Source organism: Crinia signifera, chromosome 4, assembly GCF_055691185.1.
Source record: "Crinia signifera chromosome 4, ASM5569118v1, whole genome shotgun sequence".
Lineage (NCBI taxonomy): Eukaryota > Metazoa > Chordata > Amphibia > Anura > Myobatrachidae > Crinia > Crinia signifera.
The window spans coordinates 21852501-21864959 of NC_139220.1; the positions used below are offsets into that span (position 1 = coordinate 21852501).

The following is a 12459-nucleotide window of genomic DNA, read 5'->3' on the forward strand; positions in this document are numbered from 1 at the left end:
TCAAAAGGTCATTAGTTCGACAGGTCATTAGTTCGACATTTCATTAGTTCGACAATGCCTAGGTCGACAGTGAAAAGTCGACATGGGGTTTTCACAGTTTTTTTACCTGAATGTCAACACAGTCAACATGGACACAGTTTAAAGTGCACCGCATCTCCCTTGCAATGCGTCTATTTTATTCTCCCACCACACCCTAGTGGATGGTAGGGCATGAAATACCACCTGTCGGCACATGTCGGCTCAAAAAATTGTGAAAAACACCATGTCGACCTTTTGACTGTCGACCGAGACACTGTCAAACTAATGACCTGTCGAACTAACGACCTGTCGAACTAATGACCTTTCGACCTAGAACCATGTCGACCTTTTCCTATGTCGACCTAGACCCATGTCGACCTTTTCCCATGTCGACCTAATGGTGTTGACCTAATGACTGTCTACCAACATGCTGTAGACCAAATGGCCGCATCCCCTGGTGTTGACCTATTGACTGCTGACCTACTGAAGACACTGTTTATCCACAACTCAGATACTGGCCCAGAGGATGTGGGCAGTGTATGAAGCTGCAGATATTACAGTCAGGTCAAGGCGGAAATCTTCTTAGCAGAGCTGACTTAGGTCACTGTCAGTAGGTGGGTGGGGCTAGGTTTGGGGAATCCCCCCCAGAGGCAAGGGAGAGAAATCATACTTTGTGTTTTTTTGCTCTGTTTAAAGCACAAGGTCTATTCTTAATGATTCAACACATTTACCCAAAATGAATGTCTAATTACTGGCTGTATGCTGAGTGCCATCTGTTCTGGTCAACCACATCACCTTGCAGACCTCCCTACCGCCAGAAGCTATCTAGAAATGTGGTCTGTCAGTACATTCACAGGACTCATAAGGCTCCTAGGGAATTATGTTGTTGTTGTTTATCTATACCTTAACTTAACTCTTAAGCCTAGAAATAACTGGACAAACCTTAACTGAAATAAGACACGGACACCAACTGCGTAAGGTTAAAGGTCATGAATATTTATTTAAATGGTATGACCCCTATTTGTATAAGGGATGGCAAAGAAAGCACTTGAGACCAGCCCCAGTTCCGGGTGTTGCCATGGTAACGACCGTAGCGTCCCAATCTAGCAACACCCCTTCACGTGGGGTACAGCCCGCGCTGTGACGGACATACCGCCCCCTTCTATTGCATGACGCGGACCTTCCAGGAAGTGTCCGACGCCCCCAGCCGGAGCATGGGGACTCGCCCGCCTTCTTGGCAAAGGGGGGGCAATACCGCACAGTGACCACCTGACACCCCACCTGACTGCTGGTCGAGAGCGCCTTCTCGCCGATTGGTTAAACTAAAACTATGGCATGCTAGCCGAATTTGGTGAAATGGCGTCAGGCCAGATAGCACGTGGAAAAGAGAAGAGGGTAGGGAGGGTGGGAATCCAGACTCGAAGAGGCCTCACTTCCTGGCTGCAATCCCAGATATACCCCTCTCTGAGCTGACGCCCCCCTGTGCCCTGATTGGTGGTTCCACCTACTGCTCTCTGCTATTACCCACGGCTATGCACTGCTGTTGATGTTACACTGCTTATGGACCACAAATTCCCAGTATCTTAAATTCCCTCTGACCTATGCGGCCCTCGCTCTATCTAAGGCTCCTAGGGAATTATGTTGTTGTTGTTTATCTATACCTTAACTTAACTCTTAAGCCTAGAAATAACTGGACAAACCTTAACTGAAATAAGACACGGACACCAACTGCGTAAGGTTAAAGGTCATGAATATTTATTTAAATGGTATGACCCCTATTTGTATAAGGGATGGCAAAGAAAGCACTTGAGACCAGCCCCAGTTCCGGGTGTTGCCATGGTAACGACCGTAGCGTCCCAATCTAGCAACACCCCTTCACGTGGGGTACAGCCCGCGCTGTGACGGACATACCGCCCCCTTCTATTGCATGACGCGGACCTTCCAGGAAGTGTCCGACGCCCCCAGCCGGAGCATGGGGACTCGCCCGCCTTCTTGGCAAAGGGGGGGCAATACCGCACAGTGACCACCTGACACCCCACCTGACTGCTGGTCGAGAGCGCCTTCTCGCCACAGCCCGGGCTCCCACGGCCCAAAGGGTCGCCTCTTGGAACCCGGACCCGCCATCCAACAAATAGCTACCCTACGCTAAACTACCCTAAACTAGCAAAAATATTCTGTAGGAAAACTGCCATACCGGTGTCCGACAGATGGACCCCGTCAGGCCTGTACAAACCGGGGGACCCGGTTACTATGGAGGGGTGCCTAACCGCGGTGCCACCCAATGCAACAATGTGCCTGGTGACCGCGTGGTTCAACTTCCGCCTGGCCCTTTCGATTGCCGCTACATTCCGGCACCCACGCCAGTTAACACGTGGAATGACGTCAGACCAAACCAGTCTCAAACCCGGCCAGAGTTCTAACAGCCGCGACAAATCTTTCTTGATCTTAACCGTCAGGTCGATGCCTGTACTTCTAACCAAGTCATTGCCACCTAAGTGGATAACCAGCACGTCGGGACGGCCCCACCTACGGGCTTTGGCAGACACAAGGTCCCAAAAACCGTCCCACTGCATGCCCCGAACCCCTAACCACCGTGTTTCTGAAGCTTTTGCTATGACGGGAGCCCCGGAGGCTAAAGGGTGCCTAGCTGCCCAAAATATAAATGAGTGTCCTATGAACCAAACCCTCCCCAGAGTCAATTCGGAGGGGAGAGGGGCTGAAAAAGAAGAAACCTAGAGGTTAACATCATGATATACTGTACACACAACAAAATACATTTTCTACGACCCAAGTGAAGGGGAAAAACTTAAAAAACCTCCTGTGAACTTGGGGGGGATGCCAATTGAATTAGTCCATCGAAGGAGGAAAAATTAAAAAATTCCCTTCACACCGTCGATTCCGGAACGCTAGCCTTCCAGAACCGATTGTAAACAATCGTTTTTGGGCCGGCGCAACAGGCGCTTACTTCTACTACTTATCTAACTTATCTAGCCTTACGTATTTCCTATAAGCGGAAGACTTCCACCTGCCAACCGCTTGAATAACGGAAGGTGGAAGCCCTGCCGCCGCTGCGCAAGTGGCTGCCCCAATTCGGAAGGAATGTGTTCCGAAATCTTGCTCCCGCAGACCTAACGCAGCCAAACATCGCCGAAACACAGCCGAAAACTGGAATCGGGTCAGCGGTAGACCATCCGCATGTGCTAGGAACTGCAAGGCAGCCCCCGGTCTGCGGGAGCTATATTCCTGATATAAGGAAACCGGACACGTAGCAGCGTTAGCCTGCGCTTTCAGGGTAACCCATTGGCCCCTGCCCAATTGGTCCGTTTTGGACCTCCTGAGTTTGCATAATACCTGTCCTCCTCGAGAGATTACGTCTTCCCCGAGGAGTCCAGTGAGGGCTTGCTTGCTAGCTGCCACCAGCTCACTGATGCGGAATGCGCCATAAAAAGCAAATGCGAATGCAACCTTAAATAAAGACGCCTCAAACTCATTTTCTGCTACTGAGGCTAAACATCCTATCAATTCCCCCAGTAAGTTCTCGTCTATGGGTTTGCGTGAATCCGGGGGCACCGGACGCACTTTCGCCCAACCCTTCATGGCTTTCGATAGGACAAAGGACCTCGTGGGGTCTGGTTCTCCGCGTAAGCGCGAATGAAAGGCGATGCCTGCCAAAGCCGCCGCCATAGCCGACTTTGACCTGCCTCGCCTATGGTGACCCCAAACGAAAGCGAGTAACCGGTCGTTGACCGACTTACCCCTGGCTTCGGGGGAGCCCTGAAATGTCGACCAATCCTGCCAAGCAGCCCCATATGCTCTGCGGGTGGAAGGGGCCAATGACAATAAAGCCAGGTCTGTCATGCCGGCTCTATGATCTGCCACACAGAAGGGGGACACTTAAGCCCCAGTGGTGAAGCTTTCGGGGCCAATTCCCTAAACCTACCAAACTGAAATCTGGATAGAGCGTCCGCTATATTGTTATCCACCCCCGGGACATGCCTGGCTCTAAAGTGAATGTTGTGCCGCAAGCCGAGTAACACCAAATGCCTTAGGAGGCGTAATGCCTCCGGGGATGACGCTCGCTGATTATTGATGGCGTGCACTACCCCTAGGTTGTCACACCAGAACACTATATGTTGGTTCCTTAATCGCGAGGCCCAGAGCTCTGCTGAGACTATGATCGGGAAAAGTTCCAGCAGCAGCAGGTTCACCGTGAAACCACGGTCAACCCACGACTGGGGCCACCTTGCGGCGCACCATTCGCCATTGAAATACGCCCCGAAGCCTGACGATCCCGCCGCGTCCGTGAACAACTGCAGCTCGACGTTGGAGGCGGGGTCGGAAGGCCAGATGAGTTCCCTGTTGAAGTGCTCCAGGAATGTGGACCACACCAACAGGTCGTCCCTCATTTCTCTGCACAGCCTAACGGTGTGGTGGGGGTCCCTCACCCCTGCTGTGGCCCGTTCCAGCTTGCGGCAGAACACCCTACCCATGGGGATAATGCGGCATGCGAAGTTAAATGATCCAAGCAGAGACTGCAACCTGCGCAGTTGGACCCTCTTCTTCTGTCTGCATTCCTCTATGAGGGCGTGTAACTTAATCACTTTATCCTCTGGGAGTCTACAACAACCCGCTCCCGTATCTATCTCTATGCCCAGATATGACAGAACCGTGGTAGGGCCCTCTGTCTTATCTGCCGCAATGGGGACCCCTAGGGCCGACATGATCTCCATGGCTGCCGATAATATGTTCCCGCAAGTGTCCCGATCTCCTGGCCCCATGAAGAGAAAATCGTCCAGATAGTGCGCGACTCCTCGACATCCTGTGTCAGCTTGGATGCACCAATGAAGGAAGGAACTGAATCTCTCAAAATAGGAGCAGGAGACCGAGCACCCCATGGGGAGGCACTTGTCTATGTATATCCCCCCGTCGAGCCGGAAGCCCATGAACCTAAATGACTGGGGGTGCAATGGGAGCAGGCGGAACGCTGACTCTATGTCTAGCTTAGCCATAAGGGCACCCCTGCCCAACTCCCGGACCATGACTAGTACCTCATCGAATAATTGGTACCGAACACTGCAATAACTTTCGGGGATGGCGTCGTTGATGGATGCCCCGTGGGGGTAAGACAAATGCTGAATTAGCCTGTATTTGCCGGGTGTTTTCTTGGGGACCACCCCCAAAGGGGAGAAACACATTCCCGGTAATGGCTCGGTCTGAAAAGGCCCCGCCATGCGGCCCAACTCAATTTCAGCTCTGACTTTAAGTCTTACCACCTCGGGGAAATCCCTCGCCGACTTGAGGTTCTTGTGGGACACTACCATCACTGACTCAGGGACAGGGAGGTGGAAACCGTGGGTAAAACCAAGGCCCAGGAACGATGCGTCGGCCCTGTTAGGATAACTGGCCAGGCGGCGCAACAGTTCCGGTACCACTATCGGGGAGGGGGCCTTACTTACTGCTAGTCCCGGCATCTGCTTGGTGACCGGGTGCTCTACAAGACTTGCCCGGATGCCCTGCCCCGCAATGACGGCATTCATGGCGGAAGCGACATTTTGCGCCCCGTTCACATTTGCCGTCATTGAAAGCAAAGCACTTCCCTTTGCCGCCGGGTTTAGCCCCGGGTTTCCCCCCTGGAAAGGACTTCTTTGATGAGGACTCGGTGGAGGGCTGCCCCTTACCTATCACCTCCAACCATATCTCGACATGTTTGCACCCCATGGGCATGACTCTGGACCCGTCGTGATTAAGGCGAAACTTCTCGTCATATTCACGCCAGGCGTTAGCCTTGTAGGACATGAATGTCTCGTTGATTAAGAATAAGTAACGGATGACATTCATGTGTTCCTCGGGCCTGGTGCTGAGGTAACACGAGGCAAACACCAGGAACCCCTTCAGCCAATTGTGAAAACTCTTAAAGGCGAGCTCACCATTGCCTGGGGCCTTCTTGGCTTTGTCCAGGTCCTTCTTCATGTCCGAGGTGAGTGCGAACAGGTCAACGAACTTGCCCCTTTTTATCCTGTCCTTGACCCCCCTGCGTAAACCTCGGGATACGGCTGTGTTAGCGCAGTGCACCATGTCCCCGGAGGGGGGAGCCCCAGCTGCTGCGGTCTCCCTCCTGGGGTGCTTGGTGCCCTTGACCCTCTTTGCAACCGCGCGTGCCACTAATTTAGCCAGCTTACGCGGGCGCTTGGGGAAACCAGACCCATCACTACTGGCAGATGAGTGATAAGATGAAGAATCACACATAGAAGAACCAGTATGCTCACCACCCATGGATGTTTCTCCCTGCTCCACAGCGGCTGATGTTGACGGCTCTGTGTCGGCAGCCGCCGTTGACAGGCCCAATGCCTGGTGATCCCCTGAAGCAGAGCCAGCTGACTCCCCGCCTGTGGAGGCCGTTGGGGTGGGTGGTCGAGGTGGTGGGGCTGTTCTTCGGACAGACACGTTGACTGCATTTCGGGATGGCCCTCTGGGTACCGCGTCGGGACCAGCACTTGCGTCATGTTCTGGAGACAAAGGTACAATATTACTGGCTGGACCGTACCGTGCAGCCTGCGCCTGGCTGTATCCCCCAAATTGCCCGCCTGCAAAGCTACCAGCTGATGAGACAGGGGGCTGGGTGGGCGCCGCGTACTGTTGCTGCATTTGGGGGTAACCTGCGCCCTGATAAACTTGCTGGTGGCCGGTCGGCCATAGTGGAGCTGATTGTGGGGGGTACCCCTGCCAGGAGGGGCCTGAAACCCCGCCCCCCAAACCACCTGTGCCCGGGAAATATGGGAAACCCGGGGAGGGGCCCCAGGTTGGCTGCTGAGAAAACTGAGGCGGGGCGGGCTGGTAGCCTTGGCCCCCGCCCACCGTTGGGGTAGCTCCGGGCCACGCCTGGGAAAATTGTCCCTGGGTGGCGTGGGGCTGGACATGGCTGAGCCCGTGGGGCCCTGAAGCGGGTGCCCCCTGCTGCATCTGATGGGGGCCCTGAAAACCACCCCCATAACCTGCCCCGGGGCCCATGCCGGGGTACCAAGGCTGTTGCTGTGTGTATGTTGGTGCCATAGGAGGGGCATGGGCTGCGGCCTGTGCCCTCCCTGCGCCCCCCGGTTGCACCTGTATTACCATGGCCGCCAAAGGAAAGACCCCCGGGGCTGTCCCCCTGCTGCCAGTGGCGGGGGTCCCCCCACCCCTGGGAAATGAAATGACCTGGCCTGCCATGAGGGGGATGGGGCTGCCGGCCGGTCCGCCAGTGATGCGCTGGATGGGGCTGCCCACAGGAGTGGATGCCCTCAGATTGTCTGGGAGGGAACCTGAGGGGGAACCTGGCGTCTGGGTGGCGATTAGGCCCAGACCAGGTAACCGTTGGATGTATGGGCTGCCTGACCGTGATGAGGCTTCAGAGCCTCCAGCGGCGGGGGGGGTCCCCCACCCGGCCGCTGGGGTGGCGTCTGACGCCCTGCGTGTGCCGCTGCTGCCCGCTCCGTCAGCCGCGTGACTTGCGGCCTGGGGCCGGGACTCATCGCCCGCTGTGCTGCTGCGACCGCCGGGTGAGCCAGGCGCATGGCGCGCGTCAGCACCCGGCGGCAGCATGTACGCGCGCACTGGAGAACCTGCGCTGGGGACTGCGGACGTAGGCCCCGCTGAGTAGCGGGGACCTGCCGGCGTCCGCCCCCCTCCCCGCGACGCTGCGGAGGATAGAGGGCGGGCGGCGTCTGCGAGCCAGCGCGGTGGGGGAGCTGAGCGGCGTGGGCGGCCAGACATGTTTGCAAGGTAATGAGAAAATACTTAGCTTCGCTTCCAGACTGTCTCCAGATGAATCCAGACTCGAAGAGGCCTCACTTCCTGGCTGCAATCCCAGATATACCCCTCTCTGAGCTGACGCCCCCCTGTGCCCTGATTGGTGGTTCCACCTACTGCTCTCTGCTATTACCCACGGCTATGCACTGCTGTTGATGTTACACTGCTTATGGACCACAAATTCCCAGTATCTTAAATTCCCTCTGACCTATGCGGCCCTCGCTCTATCTTATGTTTTTCATTCTATTCGCTGCTTCTGGTGAGTATTTTATGGCAAAAATCAACATAATCATATGTATGTGATATTTATTTTAATGAACATGACAACTTTACTTGTAAGTATATAATTTTATGAATGTATATACTGTCACTTGTGTGCAAAGTTTGTGTAGTTATAGATTTAAAGAGCAGGTTTAAATGTGTTATTTTATCAGTAGTATTCCATAGGCTGCGGAACATTATTGGAGATGGTGAAGTATTGGAAATGTGGTGAGGAAATTTAATTTAGTATTTTACTGAACTACTGTAAGTAAAACAAAACAAAAATCACACTTCCGCTAGCTACATTGGGCCAACTTCAATTCACCGCAAAAGCAAGTTAGTGGAGAGAGATAATGTGGAAAGATATAAAGTACCAACCAATGAACTTTTGTCATTTTTCAAATGATGCCTGTGACATGACAGGAGCAGCAGCGGCTGCTTATCTCACTGGGAGGTGGGGCTTAGATCTGGGGAAAGCACGGTGGAGCTCAGGGACAAGGTCGGACAGGGGTACTGACAGTTCTGCCAGGCCCTGGTAAAATGAGGGGGCGTGGCCAGACAGCAAGAGAGAGAGAGAGGGCAGGCTGCCGCTGCAGTTCTCTCTCTCCCGGTTCTCTGAAATGGAGGAGGACGTGGCAGTACTCAGGCTCCCTTTAAGTGCCACCTAGGGCAGGAATAGTGGCTTCCCATGGGAAGAGCACCCTCTGCTATCCAGGCTGACAGTCCAATGGGAAGTCGCTGCCACTGCCGGACAACCCCTTTGGGTGGCAGATTTTATCTACTGCTGCAGCCACCCATTAAAATCCTCCACTGGTTAGAAGCTGGTTAGTACTTTATCCATACCTCCCAACTGTCACAGGACCTTCTTTTCATTTGGGATGGTCCTGCATCCCGTCTAGGGCCGGCAGTGTCCCATGGTGGGGGGCAGTTGGGATTCCCCCTGCCAGTGAATAGATGCTGTGCACATTCAGGGCTGGGGGCATGGATAGCAGCTCAAAGAGCCGCTGCCAATGCCCCCACAGTGGAGGAAATGGGGCATGGCCTTGCGTGAGTGAGGCCACACCCCTGGTCACTAGGTCACACCCCAAAATTTCCAGGCGTGTCCCAACATGACCAATTCAGAGCGTTGTAAAATCTCCTCCTGAAGTCTGAGAATGCTGACACTGCCCGTAGCCTAAGAAGGTGCAAGACCAATCAGCCTACCAAAGCTGGTCAGATAATACTGTACGTAACGCAAGCTGACAAATCATCTCTCAGCTACATGAAGATGACCCAATGGGGCAGATGTATTAAGCCTTAACAATAGATAAATGCAAGGGTGATAAGGAGAGATAAACATCCAGCTAATCAGCTCCTTACTGACTTTTTTCAAACTCAGCCTGTAACATGGCAGTTATGAGCTGATTGGCTGGACGTTTATCTCTCCTTATCACCGTTGCATTTATCTCTTGTTAAGGCTAAATACATCTGCCCCAAGGCTAAATACATCTGCCCCAATGTGTTTTAATGGAAAAGGTTTGCCATGTCTTATAGATGGATACAGAGGCAGAACTCTGGGAGACAATGGAGTCATCTGCCGCTGGGCTCCTGCTCCCAAGGGGGCACCTCTCCTCCCCTGCATGGTTAAATCCATTAATTGAAAGCCATCAATATTGCTTCCGTGGCAGAGTTCTGAAATATATATATGTTTTCTCTCTGTATATAGATATATAATTCATAACAGACATACAGTATACATATTTTATATATGATGTGTGTGGTTGTGGGGGGGCACAAATGTACATCTTGCCTCCGGGCAACAGGGACGAACTTACGCCACTGGATGGATATGACGTATAACTATTGCTGATCACTGTAAGACATTATACATATTGATATTTTAGTTATTACATATGATAGAATCATACATTTGGGATATCAGTATACAACTTATCATGATGATTTTCATTCCAGAACAGAAGACGTATCCCATTGGGAGTGATGTCACTCTGGGGTGCCCGTGTCATAAGGCTGCTCGCTGCTCAGTCTCTTATACCAAAAGAGCCAATGCTAGAGAATTGCATTATGGAGATACCTTGTATATTATTCTATCAAATGTTTTGGAAAATAACAGAGGCGCCTATCGATGTATCAGAGACGGTATGACGGTAGCTACAATGGAAGTGGAATTAAATGAATGTAAGTGCAACACTGAAAGTAAAGGGTAACGAGATATAAATAATTTCTTTGCAATTAATAATGATTGTATGCTGACGCGTTTCAGCTAAGCAGGGAGTGGGCATGAATAGCTGGGTGGGGAAGGGGGCTGCACTGTGCATGACGCAGATGGGACAGACCAAGGTATATCAATCTACCTATATCCGTAAAGCTGCACACACGGCACCATCATCTCCAAGTTGGGCTTCATCTTCACTATAGCAAGGTGTGGGAGAGCCCCCTACACTTTCGGGGATGCAGGGGACAAACACAAAATCCAGGAGTCTCCCACAGCTTCTGGAAGGGGTAAACAAGTATGTCTCAGTCTGAAGTTAAATTTGCAATTATAACATTTTATTTATACATTTTCTTAATGCAGTATAAAAGCTGTTAATGGACTTCTTGGGTGACATTCTATGGGATGTGATAAATGCACGTTTTTTTTATCGCACCACTTCGCCCTTTTTAAAATCGCAAGATTGGCCCGTTTTTTGCATATTTAATGAGATGCGAAAAAACGGGCCAAATAGTGCGAATAGGTGCGATGTGGTTAGTCCTGAAAATGTGCGATTTTCATGTCTGAAAATCGCAGGTTTGCAGGAAATCGCAAATTAAAAAAAAAAAAACCAGCGCGGGGTCCCCCGCCAGAGCATAACCAGCCCCGGGCTCATTGATCCGGTGCTGGTGACATGAAATCAGGGTCCCCGACAAATAGGGGTCCCCTTGATTTAATGAAACCAGCACCAGGCTCAAGGTCCGGCGCTGGTCCCCGAAATACGGGGGACAAAATGACTAGGGGTCCCCCGTATTTTAAGAACCAGCACCGGACCCAACCAGCCAGCAGGGTAATGCCACAGCCGGGGGGACACTTATTATAAAAGGTCCCGCGGCCAAAGCATTATCCCCCTGGCTGGTCAGCATGGGCAGGGGTCCTGGGGAAGTGGGGACCCCCCAATGAAGGGGTCCCCCCCCTCCAGGACTTACCAGCCCATGCTGAAAGTCTGGGGATGTCCCCGATGCCCCTGGGCGATGGGCATCAGGCTGATGGATAGTGTAAAAAATAGAAGTAAAACTATTGTTTTCTACTGTAGAACTATGAGTCCCAGCAAGCCTACCCCGCATGCTGGGACTTGGAGAACCACAAGTCCCAGCATGGGGGCCATTAAAGGGCCCGCTGGCACTTGTAGGTCTACAGTACAAAAAATAGTTAAATAAAACACACTGACACCCTGAAAAATAAAAGTTTAATACACACATAACACACACACTGATACTTACCTACCTTGAGCCCGTAGGTCGGTCCCTGGGTCCGGGCTCCGGGGCTCCGGGGTCCAGGATCCGAAGAAGTCCACAAGGGTACCTGAGGAAGGAAATCCTACTCACCTGGTCCCCGGCGACGACATCGGCATCCTCTCCGGCAGACGCGCTGCTCCCGGCTGCTGTGGTACCCGTGTTTTTTTTTTACACCAGAACTCTGCACAGATCATTGCGATCTGTGCAGGGTTCTGGCTAATTCGCCCATCAGAACCTGGTCTGATTTTTGGTCAAATTATAGTCACACTTTATACAAATCGCATACCATTAAATATGCGATTTGTATACTTTTTCATGTGAAAACATCTGGATGCGATGTGCTGCGAAAAGCAGCCATCGCATTTCCAGTGTGTCCAACTTATTGGCCAAAATCGCACTTTTTTTCACATTTTCGCAGCTCATTAAATATGCGAAAATGGAAAAAAATGCGATTTCGGACGTTTTTGCGGAAAAACTTGCAAAAGTCACATTCTCTCATCCCATAGAATGTCACCCCTTATATCGATGCACATAAACATGGAAATATATTTTATAATTTGTGTATAATCTCATGGACATAATCCTCAAGTACTCAGATAAATGCACTGTACTGTCCTTTAAGGTACTTAGAATATATGATAACAAGCCTTTGGTACTCTTCTTCCAGCAAATGATAAACATGAAGCTGTCATGTTCCGGGCTGTTGGGGATGATCTTCTATTGCTTTGCAAAACAGTGAAAAATATCAAAACGATAAAATGGCAATGGGTTTCTGCTAACTCATTAACAAACGCAATTATAGATGTGGATTCTAATAATCAGGCAACAGGGAACTTTTCCAGTCGTCTTAGAACTTCCAATGAATCAAAATCTGCTATTACAATTTCCCCAGTGAGTTTTATAATA

At 51.6% G+C, this 12459-nt stretch overlaps 1 protein-coding gene across 1 annotated transcript; it reads right to left on the minus strand.

Annotated features, from left to right (window-relative positions):
• Positions 1-946: 946 nt before the first annotated feature.
• LOC146073864 (uncharacterized) lies at positions 947-7044 on the minus strand. Its single transcript, XM_083181401.1, has 2 exons — positions 6285-7044; positions 947-2734 (listed from the first exon to the last, which is right to left on the minus strand). The coding sequence occupies exons 1-2, from the start codon at positions 7024-7026 to the stop codon at positions 2169-2171; spliced, it is 1308 nt and encodes a 435-aa protein (XP_083037527.1). The 5' UTR covers positions 7027-7044; the 3' UTR covers positions 947-2168.
• Between the last annotated feature and the right edge of the window lie 5415 nt (positions 7045-12459).